Genomic DNA, 25,903 nt, shown 5'->3' with positions numbered 1-25,903 from the left:
AAAGGCTGGGAGACCAATAAGAAAAGGAGAAACTGAAAAGGAGTAGGAGGCCAAATGGTGTGGGAGGTCAGCAAGGAAAGTAGAGGCCAAGAAGTGGAGGCTGGAAAAGTCTGGGGGAGATCCAAATGTGTGGGAGGCAGAAAAGGTTGTGAGGTCAAAATAATCATGTATCCTAGATCTGATTGATCTCATTTGGCTGTTCTATCTCTGCATCCTCCCAGGGTAGCAGATCCACAGATTATTCTGGTGAAGAAAATTGAAGCTCGGTCTTACAAAATGTAGGGACAAATGCCCATGTTATTGGCTTTGGTATTATTTCACTTGGTGCTGAGTTTCAGCACTTACCCATTTTGGTTTCCAGCAGAAAGCATCTCTCTAAATGTAGATGAGCTGTAGTGCTGCTTGTCAGTTAAATGCTGGCTACCTTAAAATACTGTCCTTTAAGATCACCTAAATGTGTCTCCTCAATCCATAGAAGAACCAACCCTCTCATGATTGCTTGTGCAAGGACTGGAGAAAGTTAGGAGCAATTTGAGATAATAGAAGGGATAATTTATACACATTCGCAAGATATTTCTAAATCAGGGGTGTTAAAGTCCCTTAGAACATACAAGAAAAACATATGCTGAAATAATGAAGAAACACAGTTTTGGGGTTTTTCTTGCCTCATATAATTAAAGAATACATGGGCTCGTGGTTATGGGCCATTTGGGTAAGGCTTTCAGACGTTATTTGACTCAAATATAAACTAATCTGATTTGAGGTATTTGTCTTGATACAAAGAAGAAGCATGAAGTAAAGGAGAGCAAAAAGAAAAAGAGTCAAAGATGAGCTGCACTTGTTGGAGATTGTTGTAGACAGAGCCAGGGGATGGCTGGTGCTGGAAGCCTGACAGGTAGTGAGTGTTGCGAGTGAGGGCTTCAGTGCTGCTCTGGCAGACGGTCACGAGGCTCCATGTGAAGAGGAAATGTTGCAAGAGATGGGGTGTTCCGTATGCAAAAAATCTTGCAGGGTGAAAGAGGGTGTTTGATCTTACTCTTTAAACTGAAACCTGACTGGTTGCCAAGTGTCTGTTTCTGCTCTGAAGTTTCCGGATCTAGGCGGGGACAGGGGAGTTCCAGTGGTAAGCCTGAATATGTTTAACTGGCAACTGCTGGTATCCAAACCACTTTCTTAGTTGAGCTGCACTGGGAGGAAAATTCTGCAGAGTGGTTCTGTGTAGGACGAGAATGTGAACTATGTCCAGGCTCACATCCACGGAACTCCTAAGCTGTGCTCTTGTAACTGTTTACTTCTTTCTAGAGGGTGCAGTTAAGTTGGCTGTTCGTTGTTAAATGTATTTTTGCTGGAATGCTAATTGTGTGCCATCAGAATGGGGAGCACTGGTTAAAGAATTGCAGTGCCATCTGAGTAGAAATACGGAGTGGAAGAAGATCAGTTTTGCTGCAGGGTGAGTGCATACGTCTGGGAAGAAATCTTTTCCAAGCATTGAACAAGCAAGTTATTACCTTCCAAGTGAAAATTCAGTTGGGACAAATCTTGCTTTTTATTTTGGATAGACTGGAAAGGTAAATTCCGGTAAGAGGTCTAAAAGTAGCTGTCAGCTTGGCACCTGGCTGCCTGTTTCAGCAGTGAATATCTCTGGTTAATCTGCATGCTGAACTCTCCAAAGTGCTTCTCAGGCCACATTTTCTGGCCTCAAACCAATTATCTTAATTGCGAACCACTTGTCTGAACTGATGGGTAGTTAACACAAATGTGACACAGTGCTCCTTAGAGCAGAAAATCAGTTAGTGTTTAGTGTGGGCTGGTTTGAGATTTGTGGATTGATAGGGAGTAAGAAGGTTCATCTGGGTCAGTAAATGGCCCCCCTCCCGTGTGCTTGCAATGAGAGTCCAGCAGCATCAGGCCTTGTTTCTAAGGCACCTGCCAGAAAGTGTCAGCTGTTTGCAATCTTGCTGAGTAGCAGATCAGTGTCTTAGCTCGGCGTGTTTCTGCTGGCACACTGGGTGTGACATGGATCCCCTCGCGGGCCAGGTTGGATCATTTATAGAGCTGCCTCCCTCCTCATGAACACTGCAGCTGACAGGCTGCAGCCTCGGGTGGCTTTCCTGGGCTTGTGAGGCTGCCAGGAGGTGATACTGCACGTGCATCACTTCTCAAGGTTTTCAGTCTTTGCAGGCCCGTGTATGTGCGGAGGTGGGCGTGGGGGGAGCGGGAAGTGAAGCAAGCAGCCAGGGAGTATTAGAGCTTCATCCGGGTCATTCTTCATGAAGTGCCCTTTCTTCGTGTGTCTGCCAGGAGGATGTATTCCCCCAATACGTGAGATAAGCTTATACTGACATGAAGTTCTCTTTAGAATCCCAGAATGGTTTGGGTTAGAATGGACCTTAAAGATCATCTTGTTCCAACCTCCCTGCCATGGGCAGGGACACCTTCTGCTAAACCAATTTAAATTGGTTTCACAGTAGTTCTCTACTCCCTGCCTTGTACCTGAAATAGTATCCATTTGACCCTTTGGTGACTGAATTGAAACAAAGTTGGGAGAACAATGATGAAAGAAAAAGTGTTTTCCATTTATTTAGTTCTTGAACTGTCTTGTCACAGAGCTGAACAGATCTTAGTCCCAGTCCAGAGGAGGAAGAGGGCCAGGGCAAGCACAGCTCAGACAGAGGATGGGCTGTATCACAGTAATATGGGCCACCCAGAGAGGTGGTAGAGTCACTGTTCTGGAGGTATTTAGGAAGAGGCACTTTAGTGCCATGGTCTGGTAGAAAGGGTGGTGTTAGGTCAAAGGTTGGACTCGGTGATCTCAGAGGCCTTTTCTAACCTAGCTGATTCTGTAATTCTGTGATACCAGCTGTCTGGATCTATGGACAGCATCCTGGGACTGCACTCTGGCACCTCAGAGGACACCACCTGTGCTCTTTTCCCCTTGGACAAGTGTCTGTAATGTAATGATGTGGGAATGATGGTTTTGTGTAACTGTTCTCTTCTTTTGCTACCATGCTCTGATCCTTGGAAGTCAGTGTGAATTAGGAGAAGTTTGAGTTTGCTAGAAGGTTCTGCAGTCACACTGGGGGACTTTTGTCCTCTGATGTGTGGGCTGATTGGCATTAAAGACTCCCAGCATGTGGATCTGGAGCTAGGTCAGCTGTTTGGAACATAAACGGTAATTAGTTGTTTTCTCAATGTTGGCTTTATTAAGATTTGCAAAGAGAATACACAACCTCCACCCCACTGCTTGTAACAGGGATTCTGAAGCTTTAACAGTTACAGCTCCTAAGCAGAACAGGAACACTGCCCATGGAGTGCCTGCAGTGCTGTACGTTACTGTGGGTTCAGGTCAGGAAGAGAGAGGCAGTGATAAATCCTGCCAGGGTCCACGTGCCAAGGACACTGAGCCAGGAGAAGCTGGAATCTGTTCTGCCTCTGTCAAAGCAGAGTCCAAAGCGGGGGGCAGAGCCCAAGTCAGGGGTGTCCAGTTGGACACTGAAGGCTGTAGTGTTTTGCTTTCCCTGGAGCAGATACACCCCTGCCCCTCCCCAGAGCATTGCCATCTGTGGAAGGAGGTTGGGAGAGCCCGTGCACTGAGGCAGTGGAGGAAGGATGCAGGCATGCCCACCTTTGCACTGCTCTTCACCAGCTGTAAAGGTTCAAATGACTTCTGGGCCCTGTGGGACTCTAAACAAGGTGTTTGTGTGTGGCAATGGGACAGGGTTACTGTGTTGTGGTATCTGTGCACAACCGTGACCAACAGCAGCAGAAAGAGTAGGGGAGAAGGAATTAATTTTGCTGCCAAAACCTTTCGTGTGAGTGGTTGGATCTGGCTGTGAGCCCGTTCTGGGCATACCTGTAGGCTCCTGCAATTGGTAGCTGCTGTTGCTGCCACCACCATTAGTGGCACCCAAGTAAATTCAGGAATGCCATCCTGCAATAGAGACTTCAAGAGGCTATTTCTAGATGGAATTGAAGCTCCATGTGATCTAGTGGACTGTAGCCTCATTGTGAGGGTAGAAGGCAACCAAAAGTGGTTTGAACTGTAATTTTTTATTGTTGCTAATGCTGTAGTGGGCAGCTGGATTAAACTGTTTTGGAGCTTTACTCCTTTTTGCTACCTTACCAGCACTCTGGGTAAAGAGGCTTCACAACCGGCTGTCACCCAGCAGGCACGCTGGAGCAGCAGAGGCAGTAACAAGTTACCACTTGGATAAGTGAATTTTGGAATAGTGGGGTTTAGCCTTGCAACTACCTGCGTGTACCTGCGTACTCCTGTGACCCATCAGCTGCTGCAGGAATTCACCAGGATGTGGAATTTGTCCTATCACCAGACAAGTGTGTGCTGCTCATCACATACAGCAGGAATCCTAAGAGTGTGAAGGACTCTCAAATTTCAGTTCTGTATGTCCCTTCCCCTCCTCCTCTAGGGGCCAGTGGAAGCAGGAAAGGAGGTCAGGCTTGACATAAAAAGTCAAAGGAGAGGAATCTGTGGATATATAGCAGATAATGCCCATCGGTCACTGTACTTTGCCACTCCCACTCACCCTGCTTTGTGGAAAGTCTGATTAAAGTGAGCCTCTCCGCCCTGGCTGTCTGAGCCATACATCCATGCACAAATGCCAGATTCTCTTCATTCCAGGCTGCTGACTTCAAGAAGGACTTGCTCTGACAAGCTGGAAATGAGGGTTGGTAGCTTTGTCTGCAACTCAAAGGCTTTATCTCTCTTAGACACTCTTTCTACCATTTCCCACAAACACTGTTCTGCTGGTAGGAGCTGTTGCACACACAGGATCCATCAGGCACTTATGAATAAAGACTTACCTTGTGTAACTCTCCCTAGAACAGCTGAGGAAGAATTCATAAAGCAGTTGGCACTGGACCCATGGCAGAGCTTGTTCTCCTTGTGCTTCAGCTTCATTATTTGGGAGCGGTAGGAAGAGTCAGCTCAGTCTTTGATTCTGTTGTGCCCCTGCTAAGCCCTGGTGTTCTTTCCTTCACAAAACCCCTACAGTCCAGCCTTTATCTCCCATTTGTACTATTTCCCTCGGCTGACGATGCACCCATCTCCAGCTTCCACAGCATATTCCAACTGTGCATTGCCTCAGCCTCTCTTGCCACTCTGTATTCCCACCTTCACTTCTTCTCTGCTTCTCTATGGCAAGCACGAGTTCTTTGATTTCTTGTTCTCCCTCCACCAGCAGTGACTGTTTCCCTGATGTTGCCTTCCCAGCATTGTTGCTTCACTGCTGCCTCTACTTGCTGACAGACGCCAACTGTGTCCACCTGTTAGGGCTGTTCAGCATGTGTTTTAAGCTGGCTGCTTCTGCTGCAAAAACAGTCCCTCACTTGGAATATTCATACTCCTTGACCTGTCTCAATCAATTGATGAACTCAAGTATTCAACAAATGCTTTCCTGGAGTGAAACCTATTTGAGAGATGTAATAATGGTTTTAGAGAATGCCTGTCAGCAAATGCAAGATGGCCAAGCTTCTTTGATTGCTGTTTTTGTTTCAGAATTAGTATTAAAGCAAGTACATTTTTACATTTATATAATATTTAACATGTGAAATTGAGATAATTTTAAGCTTGATACAGTAAGGTGTGCACCCTCTTAAAAAACTTAACGTAAATCGAATTTGAGTAGTCATTATGATTGTGACATGATTTCTACTTAAAAGGATATCTTTGATGTCATCATCATATTGCTTCAGAAGCAGCTTGCCAGTGTTATTTTAGGTTGTGTAGGGTGTGTACATGTCTGGAGTTTCTAAAAGCCATAAGACCAGTGTCAAATGTCTGCCCAGTACTTAACAGCCAGTTATGAAATCTGTGATCAGACAAAACTCTTTTTTTGTCTCATTTTTGAGACAGGTCTATTATCACAGGGCCTTGACTTATGGTCCTGTAAGTAACCATGTTGAGCAGAAAAGGGATGCTACTAATCCCACCTCCAAATGCTCTGTCCTGACCACGGGACTGTGTGTTCTGGACATTGTGTGAAAAAAGCTCTAATTTCCTTTGTCAAACTTAATACGTGTACAGAGCTCTGGAGCAGCAGTGTAAGAGAATCAGAGTCAGTGTTGCTGCAGTGAGGAGTTCAGGCAGGAAGCACCATGAAGTGCCTAAAGCATTTAACCTCTGTGTTTTATTCATCCTGGAGCAAGTGTAATTTAAAGTGACACCTCTATAATTGATGAAGTATCTTTTTACCATTTGTTTAATTACCATTTCAGTGTCTAGAAAGCAGTGGATCAATAATTTACAGTGATGAACTTCCCCGTGTCTCTCTTTTTCTAGTTCAGCCATACAAACAGCAGCTCTTGAAACAAACACCCAAGTTTTGATGCTTTTCTTTAGGTGATGTAAAAGAGCTTAAGCTGTTTTGCTGCCACAGGGGCACCCCAGCACTGCTGAGGCTGATGGCAGAGCTCACACTGTTCTCAGCAAGCCGGGCACAATCCAGGGTTTGCCCTGCACAGTGTATGAGTGCTCAGCTTTTTGCAGCCTCCTCTTACTGTTGTAGAGTGATGAAGGCCGGGCTCATGTTGCTGTAATAGCAAACGATGCTGCCCAGGCAATATGACTTGCTAGAACAGAACATTTAAGTGAAGGAACCAAAGGTGCTGCCTGTGGTTTGTATGTGTCTCTTACATTATAGGGTTTGATAACGTGTTGACTTTTGTATGTGAAGTACCTATTCTTGAGACACTTCTTTAAGGTTAGATCTCAGATTCTCTCACGCTCCCACAGCAGTTGCTCTCTCCAAGGGGACCTACAGAAACTATACATGTCAAATCAGAGGAAAGAAAGTGTTTCCTTCCCAGTGGGATGAGCCTTCTGACAGTTCCTGGCTGCCATGGGCAGTAGGGTTTTCTTACACAATGAGAACAGAAGATCTAAAGATACACACCTTCCATCAGATCTCCAAATCCATGCATTTGTAGTAGGATGTGCCCTTATATGGAAATGACTCCCACCTACTCAATCTTTCTCTTTTTTGAGGATGTGCTTTTTATCTGCATCAGCACAAATGGATAATTCCCCTTTCCTATCTCTTGACTCTCAGACGTGCCAGTCCTCATCTTCTGATGGAGAACAGTGTGCTGTGGGACAGTAGGTACTTCTTTTAATGTCACAATTGTCAATTCCTTCAGGATCTCTCATTTGAGTTGGAGATCACAGCCCAGAAGTTTTGTTTTTATAGCAGATGTAAAGGGTCAGCAGGGTTTGTGCAGTCCTGAACCACCCAATGCAGGACTGAGTAAATTAGAGAAAGAAAAAGGATTTGGACTTAACCACAGCTGGGGAAGGAATCTTTTCATTCTCTGCATTGCCCATGTTTATCCAGATGTGGAACCTGCGTTCCTGAGAGCCACAAAGGGATGGATTCCTTGACTATTCTGTAGTGTCTTTGTTTCTGATTCAATCGATGTTGCTGATAATGCAGAAAATCTTGAAAATGCAGTGAGCAGGACAGTGAAGTTCTCCTGAGTGAGCAAGGAGTTGAAACACTGTCTTGGAGATGAGATATTCCTTGTGGTTCAAAGGGTACTAAGTTGCAAGCCAATGATTTGTTTATTTTTGAACACATATGTGATTACTACTTCTTTTACCTTAAAAAAATGTTGATTTAATGTAGTTTTGATTCAATAAGAATATAAATTTTTAAACTGCTGGAAAACAATATTCTGGCTTGTTTGATGAGTGCAAGCTGATGCAGGTGGATATGGGAGATATCCTTCTGAAACACTGGCTGTATTTTCCAGGCAGCCTGAAATACTTTTGCCGACATGATGGCGACTCATCGTTCCCTGCGTACTGTTAAGTGATGGTACATCTGTGTTAGGAGAAAAATGTCTGCAGTTCACAAAAGCATTTAAGACTGTTCACTGTGGACTCTTCAGGGTGCTGTCAGAGTGGCCAGAAGAATACCTCACACAGTACCCCTCATCTGGTGGCTTTTCCCCTCCTTTTCAGCAGCAGCAGGATGGGCAGGGGAAGGGGAAGCAGCTCAGACATCAGCTGCAATGTCTGCCCACGTGCTCCGGGCAGCTCTGCAGCCTGACACGCTGCCAGGGCCAGTCCACACTGCTGGCCTGCTTTCCTTCCCTCTGCTCTTGGAAGGTGCTCAGGCCCTTTCTTTTAGCATAATCTGTCTAGTTTTTTACTCCAGACTGTTGTTAAAAATTTTCCCTTTAACTTTTCAGAGGGCACTTAAGCCATCACAATAAATGTAAAATGCTCTTTGTTCCCTTACAAAGAAGGGTTTGAAAGAAGTCCAGTATCATGTGGGTCCCTAATAGTTTTATTAGAACTTATTTATAACTTTTCTGTGTCCCAAAATAACTGCCTCCCTTGGGCCTCAGGCCAATAAAGTCAGTTTGGGACAGAGGGAAAAAAAAAGTGGTGGAAGTACAAATTGTGCCTGTAAACTCTTCACTTACAAATCATCAAATTAAAACCTGCTCCAATTGTTTGAACATCTAAAGCATTGAACGTGGTTTTTTTCCTGGGCTGGCAGAACTTGCCTCCACTTAGTAACCTGTGGTTTGCTTACACCACTGCTACGTTTACATTCAAAAAGGGTCACACCCAGAAGGAAAGTAAGAACTTGATAGTGCCAGTTATCCCCAGCTCCCATCAGCATGGAGCGTTGCAGAGAACACTTGCAGAGCCCACAGGTGATGCTGCATGGAACAAGCCTATGATGCAATTATACCAACTCAAAAAATTACACATAGCAGCATTTCCCTAAATTTCATGTGCAAATTATACTGATATCACAGTAATTATATATGTATCTTTGTCCTACTGTAAACTCTCTATACTGGAAATTTTGCTATTACAGTAACAGGAGTGGGGGAGTAGAATTAGTTTTTGGGACGTCACTTATGTACAAACTATTTTATAAAAAAAACCCAGAATCTAAGGAAATATGCTTCATATGTGATCCTCTTTCCTGTGCTTTTCAGGAAAGTTTTAATCATTTAACTTTTATTTTTCTGACATTGGAAGCTTGAATACACTCACAAAATTTAGATATTACCTCTTCTCCAGTCTTCATATAACAGAAACTTCATGGTTTTGACATTTAACTAGGAGTTCACAATAGTTTTTATTCAGGCTTTATGAAAAGGAAAAGCCTCACATTGACTAAAAGAAACAATTTAGTTTGGCTGTTTTGGAGGAGGTTATTTCCTTTTTAAACCATTTTTCACAGTACCAGTGATCTGGGTTTGGGTGTGGTTTGTTTTGATGCAAAACTGCATTGATGAAAGTTGTCAATTAAAAGAAAATAGGACAGGTCAGTTGAGTTTAGTCGTTTCCTATAAAGCAGCTTGATACAGTAATTTGTTACTTGTATTTCTGTGAAACTTCTCCGGGGACACTCCCTTGTCGCGGGGGAGGAGGTTGCGTGCCCTCATGAGGTTGAGAGCTGTGCTGGAGGTGGTTTGTGCCGCCGGTAGGGTCTCCCATGCCAGACAGGTCTCAGCTGAAGGGTCAGACAAAGTGTGTCCACGGGCAGGATGGGCTTGCTAGGCCCTTGGCAACCATCCTAGGAGCAGGACAGCTCCAACCCCAAACCCGGGCAGATGGAGCTCTCCTAGCCCTGTAAGGCCATCCATCTAAGAGAGGGATACTCTGACCAAACCTACGTCCTGAGGTATTCACTGTCACCGTCCAAGCTCGCTCGGCCGGGGCAGATGAACCTGAGGAGTAAAGGGTGGGGCCAGTTCTGTGCACGCTGTGCCTCACCTGAACAATCCATTGCACAGGCTCGAAGGGTTCACCCACATTGCAAAGCCCTGTAGCGACAGGTGAGGGTCACAAACGGCAGGTGTAGGCAACTGGTGTAGAACAGACCTGAGAGCCTGGCTGCACTGGGGCAATCCTGTGGAAGGAACAGTGTAGGGAATTGTTCTGGGGGCTGGGAAGGTCCTGATGGGGAGATGTAGAGAGTGCTCTGCTGTGAAACTGCTTTACTGTCTCATCGATAAGTCTTTCATAAGGACAGCCTGGGCTGCCTTTTTCAGGCTCTCAGCCTAACTTGGCTGTGGCAAACTGGCCATTGCAGCTCAAGGAGGTCTCACAGCTGATACGAAAATGTTAGCTGGGATTTGTTCTCACACTCCCCTAGAAGCTGTGTAGTTGTGCAGGGCTGCCTTTGGGGACAGGCATAGGATGTAACAGAGCTACAGATACAAAATTATTTGTACATTTTGTCACAAACATCTCTTGCTGTCAGGAAAAGGTCTGCGTGATAAATCTGCCTAGCAATTTATATTGTGCTCATTTCTGTGGCAGCTGTGGAACTGTGTCAGATTGTGTTTGCTCAGCAAGCGTCCCTGTCCTGGGAGCCGAGAGCTCCTGGCCTTACCCAAAGACAGAGCAGAGATGGGGAGATAGCCCTCACTGGGGATCACAGGGAAATGTTCCAGTTCCATCACTTGATCCAAATGAAGTCTTTGTGAGCATTGTTATAGGAACTCCCTTTATTTTGTGTAAGGAGAAGGAAAATCTGTCTTTAACTGGGCTTGTGGGTTTTGTGTCTGCTGAAGGGACAGTGAAAAGTGCCTGTTGGAGCTGCAGCTCGACACTGACCCCTCTGACAGCTCTGCTGGAACGTTCACAGCTGATCTTTGCAATGTCTTGCTGCTGAAACTGTTGGCTTGCAAGGCATCAATTGCCTAAAATGATGTGGGAACACTTGGAAAATGAAGTTGAATGGCTCCTTCCACAGGTGCCCAACATCTTGACAGTTTAAAACCAAATGAGTAAGAGAGCTGTCCAGTTCACAAAATGCAGCAGCAAGGCAATGTGCCTCTTGGATCTCCTGTCCAGGAAGGGGAGCTGTCAGCCTTCCTTCTGCACGAGCACTGTCCATTCCATGCTTCGGGACATGTCTGTGTCTTTTCCTGCCCTTTCTATGTCAGAGATGTGCTCAGCCTTGCCTTGCAGGTACTATTTTCTAGATTTAAAAGTCTGTCTTTTTTGTGCCATGGGGAAAAGCAAGGGCACGAAAGAAGGCTATAAGGACATAACAGTTCTAATTTGTACATTTAGTTTCTATTTTGGACTGTGGGAGAGGACTCTGCTCAGCACAGGAGTCACAGACTGGATCCGTCCCTCTCTGTGGAGAGGAGCCCTGGCTCACTGTGTGTGTGTGAGGAGCCTCACTCTGCCCATCGTGTCCCTCCTCAACACACACTGCTGGCCGTCCTTCTCGTCCAGACTGCAAACAGTTCAGTGCTGATCTAGCCTTATATAGTAATTTCCTATTATTAGAAACATTTCCTTGGGATCTTGCTCAGGGAGTAGCAGAGGGAAATCCTGTTTCCTCCATCTAACACACAGGCAAAGCACTAGTGTTCACTCTTTCCTTATCTAGCTAGTGTCGATGGAACAAGAAGTTTCTGTTATGATATGCTTTCCAGTCTTAAGCCCTTTGTAACACTGAGCCTCTTTTCAGAAATGCAGGAAAAGAAATGTGAAGGAATAGGAACTGTCAGTCACCAGGGTGAGCTGCAAAGTGTTGCCTACAGCCTGTATGTTCCCTGTTCTTTTTCATGTTTTTCTCAATCCGATTTGGTTGTCGTAATACTTTGGAAAAGCAATTCTCTTTTTCATGTTGTTTTGCATGAAAAGTACTGTGCTAGGATGTTTCATCTGAGTGTGCCAGGGATGGCAGAGCACCAAGGTCTGTGTTAAAAAAGAGGATCAACTTTTTGTTAAGGCTGAAGAAGTTTTTGTTCTGCATGCAATGAGAATGTGTTTTTAAAGGCAAGATTGGTCACTGAAAGCACATAGATATGCACAGGCTTTGAACACTTAATTTTTTCTGTGAAAACATTTTTTCCCCTTAAAAGGAAGATGTAGGTCCTGCCACTGGGAGTGACTGTTTGGAAAGTCAGTAGAGAGGAATGCACATCAGCTGAACTGAGTCAGGCTGTTTGTATTAACAGCTTCCTCCAAACTGCTCTCTGTGTTCTTGCCACAGACACTGCAGGGTTGCTGCTTAAAATGATCCCATCAAAGTATGGGCAGAGCAATCAAAGGGAATTAACAGTTGTTTCTAAAGTTTGCTGTTGTAGTTAGTGCAACAGTTACTGTTGGAATCAGAATGGGCAGAGTGTGTTTGTAAAATCACCCGAAGAGAGGACTGTCTCTCAGCCCCATAAAACACTGACAGAGCCATAACACGTGAGCAGGAGCAGCCAACAGGCATGAGACAAACTGGCATCACGTTAAGGACATCTGGTAATTATAAAGTGGAACTTTGTCCTGATGGTCACTGTCAAAGCCAGTCATCCTTTTCTGTTTCACTGGTTCAGCAGAAAGCAACAACAAGGAAAATTTGTCTTAATTTGTTAGGTTAACCCAGTTTCTATTTTCTCTCACGTCACAGACCCAGTGTGATTGTGTGTGTGCAGGAGCCATAACTAAATACGAGCCCTGCCTAAGTGCTTTTTAATCTGCTGCTTCTCAAACACATCCATCGCCAGGGCCATCGAAGCAGTGAACAGCCTTTACAGAGAAAGTGCAGGAATCCAAGGAAAGGTCTGCATCTCTGTCTTCATTTTTTGTAATATTTCTTTTTTGTTATTTGCTTGTGGAAGCTTTCTTGGAACAAACAAAACCAGTACTGACAGTTTTAGGCATTATAAAACATAAATTAGAATCCAAAACAACAATTTAAATATTCTTTGTCTTCTGGTTTTTGAACCCTTTTGGCCAAACCTAAAGTATTTGTAAGGTTTTGTCTGTAATGGTGCAAACACGTTCACATGGAATTGGAGAATTTGTGATGTCATGAAGTTTGCTGTAAAATTAAGGAACTTTCACCACCCGGAGGCACCTTTTGAGGGAGTGTAACAGGCTTTTGCTTTAACCTTTCTAGCTGTGCAGTTTAATCGCTGGCCAGGAGCATTGCATCTCCAGGGACCAATGTCCTGTGTTCAAATTTGTGTTCCTGACTACTTGTTTGGAGCACAGCTGGCTGCCCTCGACTTGGGAAAGAGGAGATGCATTAATCCAAACAAAAACAGGGTAGAAAACACAATTCTTAGCAGAACTAATGGTATGGGGAGAAGGTTCTGCCCCGTTGTCAAGCCTGTTACAATATTTAGCATTGGCTCTTTGGCAGGGCATTGATTTATCTGATTACCCTGCAGTCACATGTTCATCCTCAGCTGGAACAGGGGTTTTTTTCCTAAGCAGTGGGACAAATGTCCTTCAGAATCTTCAGTTTCTCCTGTAGGGTGTCTTAGGAATGTGTCCAGTGTAATCTGGACAGCAGCACATGGGTGACAGGTTAAGTTTCTATTTTTTGGTGAAGATGTTCCTCTGAGCTGCGAGTGGAAGGGCTCTTAAATTCCTGGCCTGTTTAGGTTGACTTGCTTTCCATGGTATCTTTACCAAATGCTTTCTAATTATGGAATGCATGTTATTCTCTAGTCCTTTTGCAAAGCAGAAATACAAACAGTATAAAAACCTAGAAAAAAGGTTGATAGACGAACTTGACATCTTTTGCTTTTGGAGTAATGTTGATGTGATCCGCACTGATTTTTTAATAGTGTAAACTCAAGCTGGCATCTCAGACCTCCAGATTTATATTGGCAGTGGAATCTGCAAAGAGCAGGGGAAGACTGATTTGCTGATGTTGGTTTCACAGGGCCAAACCCTTGTTTTAGTTTTCAGCAGAGCCATTGCTTGCAGGTGTAGCTCAGCAAGTCATGCTCGCCTGGGAGCCGTCGAAGCAGGACTGACAGGAAAGGTTTCCAGTCCCCTTGCTTTGAATGTGAAATTGTATACAAGGAATCATCTGCTTATCAGCACCAAGCAGAGCAATCCCAGTGCTCTAATCCAGGGTTTGTATGAGTCACTTCTAACTGGTGAGGCCTGGAAAACTTGATTCATACCACTGCCTGTTGCCTGTTGTAGTGATCCAGACCTTGCCAGCCATCCTCAGCAGAAATCACAGACAAGGGCTGGACTCTGCTGCTGGAAAAGAAGAGTCTGGTTTTATCATCTTAATGATACAGGATCAAGATCTTTTAAAGTAAAATTATGCTGGTTCTCTCTACTTTCCAGCTGTGTTTTTTTTCCTCCTCTTAATTTAGGCTAACCCATATGCAGGAGTGTTATCCTCGGCAGTGAAAGTTGGGCAGTGGTTTGACTGCAGAAAAAGGCATTTTGAGTGAAGGTCTTCCCAGTGACTAAATACATAAAAGGGCTCTTGTGCATTTAAAAAGAAAAGAAAAAGCCAAGGGAAAAGTGTAAAATACACACTTCTGAATATTGGGCTGTTGTATATTCTTCTCTTATGTGGCATTTTCAGTGATGTGTTTTGAGAAGTGGTAGGAGGTGTTAACGAGGGAAAAGGAAGTCACTTATGTGAAGATAACTCTGCTAATACTTAAAATTGTAACAGGACTTTTTCTGACTCTGGCTATAACTGGAGTGATTTGAGGAGTGATGGTGGAGCACTGACATTCTCCTCCTGAAGATTTAGAGCCAACAGGCTATACCTTTCATTATACTTGGAAAACCTTTGGCTCGGGGCTCACCGTTGTGATTCACTAATGGCTGATGTATCTCACTTTGGGTAATGTAGCTTATATTACCTTTGATCTTCCTTCTTCTCTTGAACTGAGGTGGTCTTGGAGCACTATCCATTTCTTTCAGTGTTCTGACAGACCAAAGCTAAACCCACCTCTGAAATGTGTCCTGAGGCTGCCTGAGTGTTAATAATTCACCCAAATCCTTGATGATAAGCGAATAAAAATCCTGCCAAATAGGGTTGTGCAAGAACAGAGAGGTACTGCAGGTACTTCTCCAAACGGAGCGTGGTGAGCAGAGGAGCCGGGGGCTGCACAGCACTCCCAGAAGCCAAGCTCTGTCACAAATCCTTGGCACGTTCTGCCTGTGCCAAGTGACATCCATGGAAGTGCAGGATCTCTGGGATTGATGCCATGGGCCAGAGCTAATCAGAGGGGAGTGCTGCACCCGACCACTGACAGCATCTGCTCCCTGTGTTTGGTTTTAAAGAGCCTCCTGAGTAATGGCAATGCATGGCCTTGTTTGTACTTTACTTTGAAGTGTTTTTGCTTAAAACCTTTTTACTGTAGGGCTCAACTTCATAATTTCTGTAATAGAACGTGAAAAGGATGCATTTTGATAAGTAAAAAAACAAAACAAACAAACAAAAACCCCTTTAAGCAGAACTGCCTGCAGCAGGTAGTGCCAGTCATGAAACATCAGCAGTTGAGCTGGAGCATCATTTCATGGTTCTGCCTGTTCAGTGGTTAGGGAATCTGCCTGACAGCCTGTGATGTGAACTACCTGAAACACCTGAAGGTGATACCCTTTGACTGGGCTTTGTAACAGATCTGTAGCTTTATTTGCTATATTTGTAATTCATCCTAGTATGAATACATAGTTTAGTGCAAAAAAATAATTAACAGAATCATAAAATTACAGTGCCCTTCACATGCTCTGGGAAGGCACTGCAGTGCGGGTTCTGGTAGGAAGGTTTTGCTGTCTTTGAAAGGTACCGTGGCCTGAAATGGGTCTGTGGGGTGTGTGGGGTGCAGTGGGGAAGGAGGGAAGGGCAGAGCGCTGCAGGAGCATTTAGGTTGGAAGGGACCTGTGGAGATCTCTGGTCCAACCCCACTTCCAAGTGGGGCCCATTTAGATCAGGTTGCTCAGGCATTGTCTGGTTGAGTCTTAAATATCTCCAAGGATGGAGTTTCACAACTTCTTGGGCCCCCTGTTCCAGTATTTGACAACAGTCACTGTGAAAACAATTTCCCAATAACTCATTGGAATTTTCCTTCTTCCAGCTTGTCCCCATTGTCTCTCTTTCTTTCAGTTTTCACCTAATGCTAGCAAAGGTTGTGTATACAGTATTTTTGTCAAAATACTCTTTTCTCTGATGGGTAGGGTGAGGGTTTTCGTGTTCTAGGTGTAGCTGTGGCCACAAATAATTTTGTGTGAGACCAGACACTGATGGACTCAGAGACAGCAAAATGTGCTACCTGTGTTTGCTAGGGCTGGGGTCGAAGGGCAGCAGTGGCTGGAGTGTGTCCTACTAGAAGAATCTCACTTGGTATTGCAGTTTATTTTGAGATAGGGACCTCAGGGACCTTCATATGAAATGGGTGTTTTTGAGGGGTGGATGCCTCAAAGTGCATCTGCAATAAATTGCTGCTGAGCCGCTGTGCTAAAGCCAGGATGGACAGGGCTTGGAGCAACCTGATGTAGTGAAGGGTGTGTCCTTGCCCATGGCAGGAAATTGGAACTATGTGGTCTTTAAGGTTCCTTCCTACACAAACCATTCTGATTCTAAGTCCTTTCAAGGGCAGGCAAGGCAAACTGCATCCTGCCCCAGACACTCTGTGATCCTTTGGTTTGACAAGGGGCTTATGACAAGTAACATTTTAAGCTCAGGAGTTTTGCTGTGGTTGAGGTGAGTCGGGAGTGGGTTGGGAAGCCCTCTCCAAGCTGCCGTTTCAGTGCAGTAACTTGCTGTACCGAAGCAAATCCTGTCACTTTGCTGGGGTTTGTGTGCTGGGCTCTGCACCAGGTTTTCCAGCGCCTGTGATTACTTTTCTTGCTGTTTTTCCCTGTCGCTGGGCAGTGGGAACCTCACAGGCACAGCACAGCTGACTTCTCTTGGACTGCCTCTCATGGTCTGTGCACATCATCCCTTTCTCCACGCTGGGAGGGGAGGAGAGTTCTCCTTTTTGGAAAACGCCCTCTCCAGGATGCTCCAGTAGGAGCTGGTGGGAGGGAGGAAGTTCTGACTGCACGGAAAATGTCATGGAAAAAAAAAAGGCATCTGACAGAAGAGAGAACTTGTCCTCAGATTGCTGCTTTTTGCAGGAGAGTAAACTAAGTCTCTGCAAGTCCTGCGGGAGCTGCAAGAGGCAAAAATGAAGTTCAGAGGCGGGGTAAGATTTATTTAACTCTTATCATGGTTTCACAGCTTTTATATGTGTATTGATCTGAGAAGAAGAGAGATACATTTTCAGGGTTTCAGCCTGAAAGTGAAATGCTTAAGCCTGCTTTTCAAAAGACCCCTTTCACTGGAAAGTTATGTGAAAGCAGATGAAGTAGAATGAAAACACTGGAAAATACCTGTTTGGAGGAGGAAGCCAAGGTGGGAATTGAGAAAGTAGGAAGAGAAGGGGAAAGTTGTGCTGTTGGTTAGGAGAGAAGTAAGGGTACAGCTTTTCCTTGGATGGAAAGGGTATGAGGATGTGAAGGTACTGTCCTGGTGCTGGGCTCTGCTCCTGCTCTTCCCAGAAAACTGGGCTTCTCTCTCTGTGAGTGCCATCCTAGGGAATGGCAGGAAGTACCTGCTTAAGGACTCATTGCCACTCAGTTCCTCCAGGAATTTACCTTAGGGAAACTTTGTCCATGTGTTATCAGCAACCAGAACACCTGGCTCTGTATACTGCATCTGCTGCAGCAGGACAGCCCAAGGAGCTTGGGAAGATGAGTTTGTGGCCAAAGATAGAGAGGACTAGGATTGTTACCTGGAAAAAGAGGTAAGTGGGAGAGGAATTAAAAAATAACATGTCCAACAGTGCCACAGAGAAGGCAGATTGTGAGCTCCCTTTTCTGTGTTGTAGCATAGAAAGAGGGACATTCAGTTAAAAGTTGCCAGAAACGCAGAGATTATTTTCATGCAATGTATTATTGGGCCACAGAATTCACTGGCTGTGGAAGATGTAGAGGTCAAGAATGAAGGAATGTTATTAAAAAAATGTGGGGGCTTTTTGACTGCTCAAGGCTTTAACTGGTAAAATTACCAAATTTAGGAAGAGAAGGATTGAAAACATCAGATCTGTAGATTTAAGCAATTCTCTGTTGAAGGTGAGTCGCCATGGGGCTGAAGCAGCCCATACCTGCTCAATCCAGAGATCCTTGCTGGTTTTCCTGAATACTGTGATGTTGACCATTGTCTGAGAAAGGGTATTGGTGATGAAGCGAAGAGCAGAGCTTTTGGAGGACCTGCTGAATCCCTCCATACAGCAGCACATCTGAAGGTGGAGATGACAGGCATTGAGAGGCTCGTGCTTGGATTTCCGTTGGCAAGGAGGATGGTGGAGCCAGCAAACCTCTGTACAGCTGCTGGCATAGAGAGACGTTGTCAGATGTGATAGGTGAGAGTATGATAGGCAGCGGTGTTGTCTGGGGTGGTGCTCGATGTTCTCCAAGAGAAGGTGTGGGTGTGGCAGTGCCCTTCACATGCTCTGGGAACGCACTGCTGTGTGGGTTCTGGTCGGAAGGTTTCACTGTCTTTGAAAGATAGCATGGTCTGAAATGGTTCTGTGGGGTGTGTGGGATGCAGTGGGGAAGGAGGGAAGGGCAGAGCACTGCAGGAGTGACAGGGTGAGTCCCCGGTGCTGGCAGGGAGAGACCCGGGGGGGGGTCTGTGTGTCCCAAGGGGAGCGTGGCAGTGACCAGAGCTGGGAACGTGGTCAGAGGGTCCCCCATTGCTGCAGGGGGCCCGTGCATGCCCTGCCTCTTATCTGTGGACAGTGTCTGAGTTGCTGCCCCCCCTCACCTGCTCACTCTAATCTGGAAGTCAGTGTCAAAACTCACTTGGAAGTGCAGTGAGCTGAGGTTTTGCTGGCTTTTGCTTTTTTTTTTTTTTTTGTGTGTGTGTGTGCTGTTTGTCTTCTGAAACTGCTGTGAGATGCACAGGCCTGTGGTCACAGGCAGTACTGCCAAGCAAACTGTCATCAGCAGCGTCTTGTAACCAGCAACATCTTCTGTCCTCTTGTTCAGGAGCAAAAATGTCAGCTCCCTAAATATAGAAATTCAGTGTATTTATTTTTCCAGCCCCAGATTTTTCAGGTTTGTCCTAGTTAACTTTTCTTACTGCTATTTTATGTTTAGCGTGGTGATTGAAATATCAACTTTACTCCTCTTAGGGATAAACATTTTTCCTCTCCTTCAAATCAGGTCTTACAACTACCTTTTCCTTTTCACTGCTAACTGCTTCTCTTCCTACCTTATCTGCCTGAAAAGTAAAATGTAGACAATCTAATTACATCATAAATATTGAACAATTGATATAACCTGCTTACCATGCATATCTCCATGGCTTTCTTTGGTTTCTGGTCCACCATAATTTGCATTTTTAATTTCCATTGAGCTCCTTAGATGGATTCTTACTATTCTAGATCTTGCAGATACCAAGTGTCATTGATTAATATATTGAGTCATAATTACAGAACATCTGCACCCTTCATTACCGTTTTTCATAAGATTAAATTTTGCATTCACAGTTCTAATTCCCCATGACTTAACCTGCATTTGATAAATACTTCATGTAATTCCCATAGTGTGATCCAGTGCTCACCTTTCCTATTCTGCCTGGCATTTTTGGGTGGGAGATTAAATGGCTCCATAGCTTGGAAAGTGAGGGAGACAGAACTTTGAGGCAATTTGCTAGTGAGAATGTAACAAATCTTTATGAGAGCAGAATAAACTGGCTTCCCCTTTATTTCCAGTTATTATAGGTTTTAAAGTATTTAATTTTGTCCCTACTTAAAATATGGAAGACTTCAAAATAATTACTTTACAAGAATTAGTTAAGGATGTGGCATTTCTGTCTTTTTAATATAATTTTTGAATGGTGTATCCCACAGTTAAGTCCTTTCAACATCTGGTTTAGGATGTGGAGGGAAGTATCAGAGAGGGAGAATCAAGTTCTGAGCATGGCAAGTGCTCTCTGACTCCAGACATTCCATTGTTGGTGATGTATGACTCTAAAAGAAGCAAAAATAAAATTGATTCTGCTATAAATGGTCCTTGATTGGCAGCTGCTGACATCGTAATTTCTTTTGCAAGTTTTAGTTGCTCCCTTTAACTCTGCTGATCTGTGTTATCAGAGTCATTACCTGGTTTTGATCCCAGTCCACCTCCTAGTTCTGATTTTCTCAAGTTGTCTTTTGGGAAATCACTTAAAAAGCGAAATATATAATTTCCTTTTGTTATTTATTTTTTTTAACTAAACAAGCCAAATATGGGTCTTATAAATTATTAGCTGAGGTGGCTTTAGAAAGGGCAGACAAATCCACATAGGTGGTTGCAGAGGATTTTTGTGGGAGACCCGAAGCTGCCACTCAGGGAACCTTCTTTCCCACCCAGCTGTTGACTAACAGAGAGAGTTATGTCCAAAATGTGTTTCTGATTTTCAGCATGGCAGGAGGGAGGAGGGTCCTAAGTGGCTGCACTTCAGTCTGTGAGGGATTCACTGGCAGGCAACAAGTGCTCGACTAAGATCCCTTGATTCCAGTCCCCCTCTGTTGTTTTCCTTATTGCTTTCTCCATGCAAAAAGAAATAGGAGCTATCCCATTCTGCACTTTGGGAATTGAGGCCCTGCATAAAACAATTGATTTCTGTCTGCTCTGCTCTCTAGCCCAAGCCATGTCCAAACCCTTTCCCAAGCTGTATCAAAGGAATTTTTTTTCCTTCCTGCAGCTTTGGCATGACAGTGAAGAATGTCAATCTGTCCAGGAGACAAATGTTTTTTTAACTGCCACCTCCCCACAAGAAGTTCGTTCGTGGTTCAGACTTGTATTGTCTTCCAGAATCTAATCTGAATTTCCCTTCCCACTCACATTTGGTTCTTGCCTGTTCTTCCGTTCCCGGCTCTGTAACTATTTCTGGAACCTGCAGATCAATCATCTTTCACTTGATACCACGATGAAGGTGCCTCTTTCCATATGGCACTCACTTCCTCTGGTTTTTAGTGCAAGTCTCTAAATGGATACGAGCTAATCTGTAAAAATACATTGCCAAAAGAAAATACTGAAAGATACATTTCCAGATATTGAAGCAGAAATCCTGTTTGTGATGGGACATTTCTTTCTAATTACGAAGTTTCCCTGCTCCATCCAAGACCGTTCACTTTGAGAGCTCCAGGTGTTTTCATGTGCAACACTCATGGATGCTCCAGGAAGGAGTGGAAGTTGCTGGTGCTCCAAGTGCTGCCTGTTCTCTCTGTGGTCAGCAGCACTTGCGTGTCTGGAATTGGTGTGCCAGCGTGGACCACCCAGGTACCCCTCTGGGAATGAGTCCTTCCTACGCCTCTTGACTTACTCAGTATTCCATAGCCATGGACCAGCTGATGGACAAAGCCAGGGGAGTTTCTTGCTGTGTTCACGTCAGCCCTGAACCCCTGTGATCATGGCAGGGTTGCCCTCCATCTTCCAGTGCAAAAGGAAATTTCTCAAATATCCTCAGGCTGGCTGATGCCATTACTTTGCATTTTGTTGTGCAGAGCAAAAGGTCCTGGTTTTGATTGTTGAGGTGTATTAGATCTCCAAGTCCTAAGCAGAGGAAAAACTTTATCATACTTTGGCATTTAGTTTAGAAGAAAAAATATGTGTTTTCACCTTCACAATACCATGTCAGCAATTTACTAGTTCAGTTTAGGAAACTCTTTGGTACAATCTTGAGTGGTTTTGTACTCCCAGGAGCTTGAAGGTATTTTCTGGTCTTGTTGACTCTTGTATGAATACAAAGAAAGGCTGAAACCTCAGCCAATGTAAACCTGGCTCTGCAGGCTGCATTCAGCAGCACCAGTTTACACCAGCAGAAAGTCTTTCCCAGAATTTCATCTCAGGGAGGAAAAAGGCATGTGGAAGTAGTACCGTGTTAGTAATTGCACTGGCTTGGTCCCCACTGGTTGGGAGTGACGGCTTTTCCCTTCTTGGCATGGAGCCACTGTTGTGCTTACCATTCTGGAGAAGAGATTAAAAGCAAAGAGTGGGTTAAAATAGTGTGGGAATGAATCCCTTGAAACGGCACCATAGGGTGGGTTTGAGAAATGTGGTGACAAAAGTCAGTTTGTACACTCTCGAGCAGGAGTGACCGTCAGGACAGTGGGCTTAGTGTGGGATGAAAGGGGAGTTTGAGGGAAGGCACAAGCACTCCTAAGTCCACAGGCATCAGGATCACATGGAGATTGCTCAGATTTCTGCAAGTCACCATTTGCAGCCTGTGCTGGGTGTGGCATTGGCACTGTGTATGTGTCCTACAAAGCTTGGGATCCTCAGCCTCCTGGGCTTCCTTTTGGTCCCTACAGGCCGGGCTAAGCTGCCCGTGGTGGAGCTGACCTGGATAACTTACTGTCAATGGGCACCTGTGCTCCCTTTCCTCCTTTCCCTGGGTCTGACACTCACCCTATCCCATGTTAAGGTGATTCAGCTCACAACCTGGGCAGAAAACTACCAGTTTCTTTTTTCATGGTCTTTGTTTCGCTGATTTAGTGAGCTGCTTTGGTTTGTCTTAGTCAATAAAAAAATAAATCCGAGTTAGTTTTAATCCCTGTCAGATTTCCTGTCTAATTGCACAAGCCAAAGGGTGCAGCTTCACAGAGGGCAGAAGGGATGGTCCCTCCACCTGTTCTTACACTCACAAGGGCTCATCCACCACTGCACTGTCTTAGCAGCTTTCTGAAAAACTGATTTTCACAAGGAAGGATCTCATCAGACTCTCACAGCTTGTGTTCTCCTAATTGAAATACACAGCCTCTGCCCCAGGGCTTTTGGAGTCCTCCAAGCTGATCTCTTGCCTAGCACGGGGCAGAGGCTGTTGTAAGTGAAGCTTTACATCAACCAGAAGAGGTTTGGCACAGAGAAATCTCTGCTGCAAAGCCTCCAAGGGAGCTGATCATGTCCACAGGCAAACTGCTTTAGTGGTTAATCAGCTCCACTCTAACATATTTAACCCCCCCAACTGGGTTTTCTAGCATTAATTTACAGTCACCAGATTTGGTGTCTGCCTGCTAACAGAAAATAACTAACATTTTAGTTATTTTAATTTATTCAGTGCCTCACCATCACACTCATCGTTCAGTAGGGACATATGGTCATCACTGTGATTGCTTTTTCCTGGGCAGTGACTTCGTTCCCCGTTTCCTTCCTTCTGAAATACTGTTCTGTTTCCATTTTGCACAAAGGATTTATTTTCACCTCTTTTTACATTGCATCTGTTGAAGTTATTGGCAGTCAAACAGTTAACGTTGCCATTTGAAGCTGGTGGTAGACTTGGAACATATGCAGGAAAGCAAATGAGCAAGTGCTGGCACTGAGAAGTGCCTGTTGCTCAGCTGTGGGTTATGGCTGATGTTTATATTTGCACTGAACTTGGACTTGGGAAGGTGCAACACTGAGTAAATGTTATATTCTGGAGAATCTGAGTGCATCAGTCGCCTGATAGGTCACATTTCATTATTGCCAAAAGGTTGCATTTAGTTCTGTTGGTTTGGGGGTTTTGGTTTTTTTTCAAGCTGACTGAAAATTTGCAGTAATTTTGTTCTCACGGAGAGTGGTTGGAGTTGAGTGAGAAGACAAAAGCGAGAAGGAAACTGAAAGTTACTTGGCCTGAAATGCCTGTCCCCAAGGAGGTGGACGAAGCACAATTCTGGGTGTTGTGAGTGGAATGGATTGTCTCTTCCTTCTCCTGGATGTGGACAGCTGGGGTCAGTTTGTCCTGAGCTGAGGGAGTGGCTGATGAAAGACTTGATGAAACTGCTAAGTGATATTTTCTGTGAAAGCATTATATAAACTTGGATTAACTGTGCAAGGGTGGAAGATTCTCCTCAGTCATTTTTGAGACAGCTGTGTTTTAAGGCTGTGGTTATAAACTTACCCACTTGAAAAGTAGTTATTTCTTTTGGTTTTGTCTTTGTTCCCATTATCTCATCCAAAACCTGCTCCAGGATTGCACTGCTCTGATAGAAGGAGTCTGTTTTCTAGTTTATTTGTATGTGATTTATCTCTGTTTCTTTTGCCAGTGTTATCCTTTATCTCACTATCTTTCTTTTCCAGGGGTTATCCCTTTTCTCTTCACCGTGGCTGAGAGGGTGGAATCAAAAGCTAAAGTGTTTAGCTTGGAAAATTTGGGTCATTTTAGAAAGCTTACTTGATGACAGAATCTGTGGAATTTCTTCCAGACTGGGTCTTTCCAAGCTTAGAACTCAGGCCATCCAGACCATGACACTGAAAAATAAAGGATGTTTCTTTGTGGTATTTTAGCCATTAAAGTGGATCTGGATTTGAGGTTTTCAGAAAGAACTAATTTCCCGGTCTGAAACCTGCTGGTTTCAATGTGATCACTTCTGTCCAGGCACTGGACTTGTGGGGAGGAAGCCAATTATAACTTGTAGAAATAGACAAACCTGCATTTACCAATTATTTACCAAATCAAAAACATCATTTACAAATAGATGATTGGTAAATCAAAACAACTTCAGACTGAAGGAATTTACAGCTGTTTAGACACAAATTTATCCTTCAAGGGATCTTGCCTTTTTTACTGTTTAACAAAACTTCAGGTAAATTTTCTTCTGACCAAGGCTGGTTTGGTTTTTTTTTGCCTGCAGACCATCAGTCCCTGTACTCTGACTGCTATTATATCCTGAGAAGGAGCAGAAAGAAGAAAACCAGTCAGCAAAAGCCACCTACATCATTGTATAGGGTCTTGGGGCTGGACTGCACTGCTGAGGGTCCAACCTTCCCTGTTTGTGACAGTGCTACGGGAGAGGGTGTCTGTCTGCTGTTGTTGGGGTGTGAGCACCTGTGGTGTTTGTGCCAGTGATGGCAACATCCCAGATTTTTACAACATTCTCTGCAATGCATTAGTGCTTTAGGGAAATGATTTGGAGAAGGGTTGAGTGCTGTGAGGAGTTTGCAACGTAAGGATTTAAGATTATAAGGAAATGCAGACAGGCGTGAAGGAAATGATTTAACATATTGTATCTCCTGTCTCTGGTTTCCGTGGTGTCTCTCATCTTCTACACCTTGTACATCTTCTGCCTGTTTTGTAGAGATTTTCCAGGCAAATCGCAAATGAGTCACCACTTCGTGCACATTTCCCCTCCCTGTTTTAGTACGTGAGACTGAGTGAAGTCAGAAGTCAGCAGAGGAGTGTTTTCCAAAGATGGTTGTGTCTGAACCCATGTCACATTGAAAATGTAATGTTTAAAAGAGGGTCAGGGAATACAAGTTGCTTGATGCATGTTAGTGTCACAGTCTAAATTCAGTGGTGTGGGATGCAGAAATGCCCATTTCTCATTTCTTCTAAATTTTCTCAGAATTGTCCCATTGGGTATCTTGCTACAGCTTTTGAATGGGTCAGCAGTGTGAAGCTGTTTGCTTATGAGATGAATCATCATTAGTCATAAAAGTTTCCTTACCTCGAAACGGCTTCCTGTTGTGAAAGGAGGGAGAAGTGGAGAGAACACATTCCAGTCTCACTCCAGCTAAAGGATGCCTGGGAAAGGAAATCTAAGTTTAATTCTCTCTATGAAATGCTTGTTTAATTGATTGATTTAAAGTTATTGGAAATTTAGCAATAACTTTTTCCTTAATGCTGGCTTGTCTCCCATCAAAGCAATTAGTATAAGCCAAGTCACAAAGTGTTGGTATGCACTGAGTAGCATTTTCAACAGTAGCAGTGGGATTATTCTTAATACCCATGGCTGTCCATGGGTCATTGTGGTTACTGTGAATGCAGAGAACTGCATGAACACCACAGATATCTCAACCTTCCTCTGGTCTTGACTGCAGGGATTAGGAACTAACGGCATCCGGCTGACCATGGAGAGCGCCCTGACCGCCCGGGACCGTGTCGGGGTGCAGGATTTTGTCCTGCTGGAGAACTTCACCAGCGAGGCAGCATTCATTGAAAACCTGCGGAAACGCTTCAAGGAGAACCTGATCTACGTGAGTAGCAGTGACAGATACCAAAGTGTTCGTTGGTGACCTGAATTTGAGTGTTTGCTGCAGAAGATACACCCAGCTTTGCTCTGCGGTTGCGTTTGGAGATGGCAGTGTCGACTTTCACAGACCATTGCTGGTGTCAGAACCAGTCTG

General features: G+C 44.4%; 1 protein-coding gene across 4 annotated transcripts in view; it reads left to right on the top strand.

The window, feature by feature from the left end:
- The window catches only part of MYO1C (myosin IC), a 56,481-nt gene that overhangs the window by 10,494 nt on the left and 20,084 nt on the right, over nucleotides 1-25,903 (top strand). For 3 of the 4 annotated variants that reach the window (XM_071575109.1, XM_071575113.1, XM_071575108.1), the window contains one exon: nucleotides 25,598-25,753. In XM_071575109.1, coding sequence (XP_071431210.1) covers nucleotides 25,598-25,753 — 156 coding nt within the window. Of the gene's footprint in view, nucleotides 1-16,844; nucleotides 16,954-25,597; nucleotides 25,754-25,903 lie in introns of those variants that run through there. The other variant, XM_071575110.1, reaches the window with a different exon arrangement.

The sequence above is a fragment of the Pithys albifrons genome, chromosome 21 (genome assembly GCF_047495875.1).
Source record: "Pithys albifrons albifrons isolate INPA30051 chromosome 21, PitAlb_v1, whole genome shotgun sequence".
Taxonomy (NCBI): Eukaryota; Metazoa; Chordata; class Aves; order Passeriformes; family Thamnophilidae; genus Pithys; species Pithys albifrons.
Note: the sequence above shows the minus strand (reverse complement) of the source record. Positions and strands in the feature narration are given on the sequence as shown.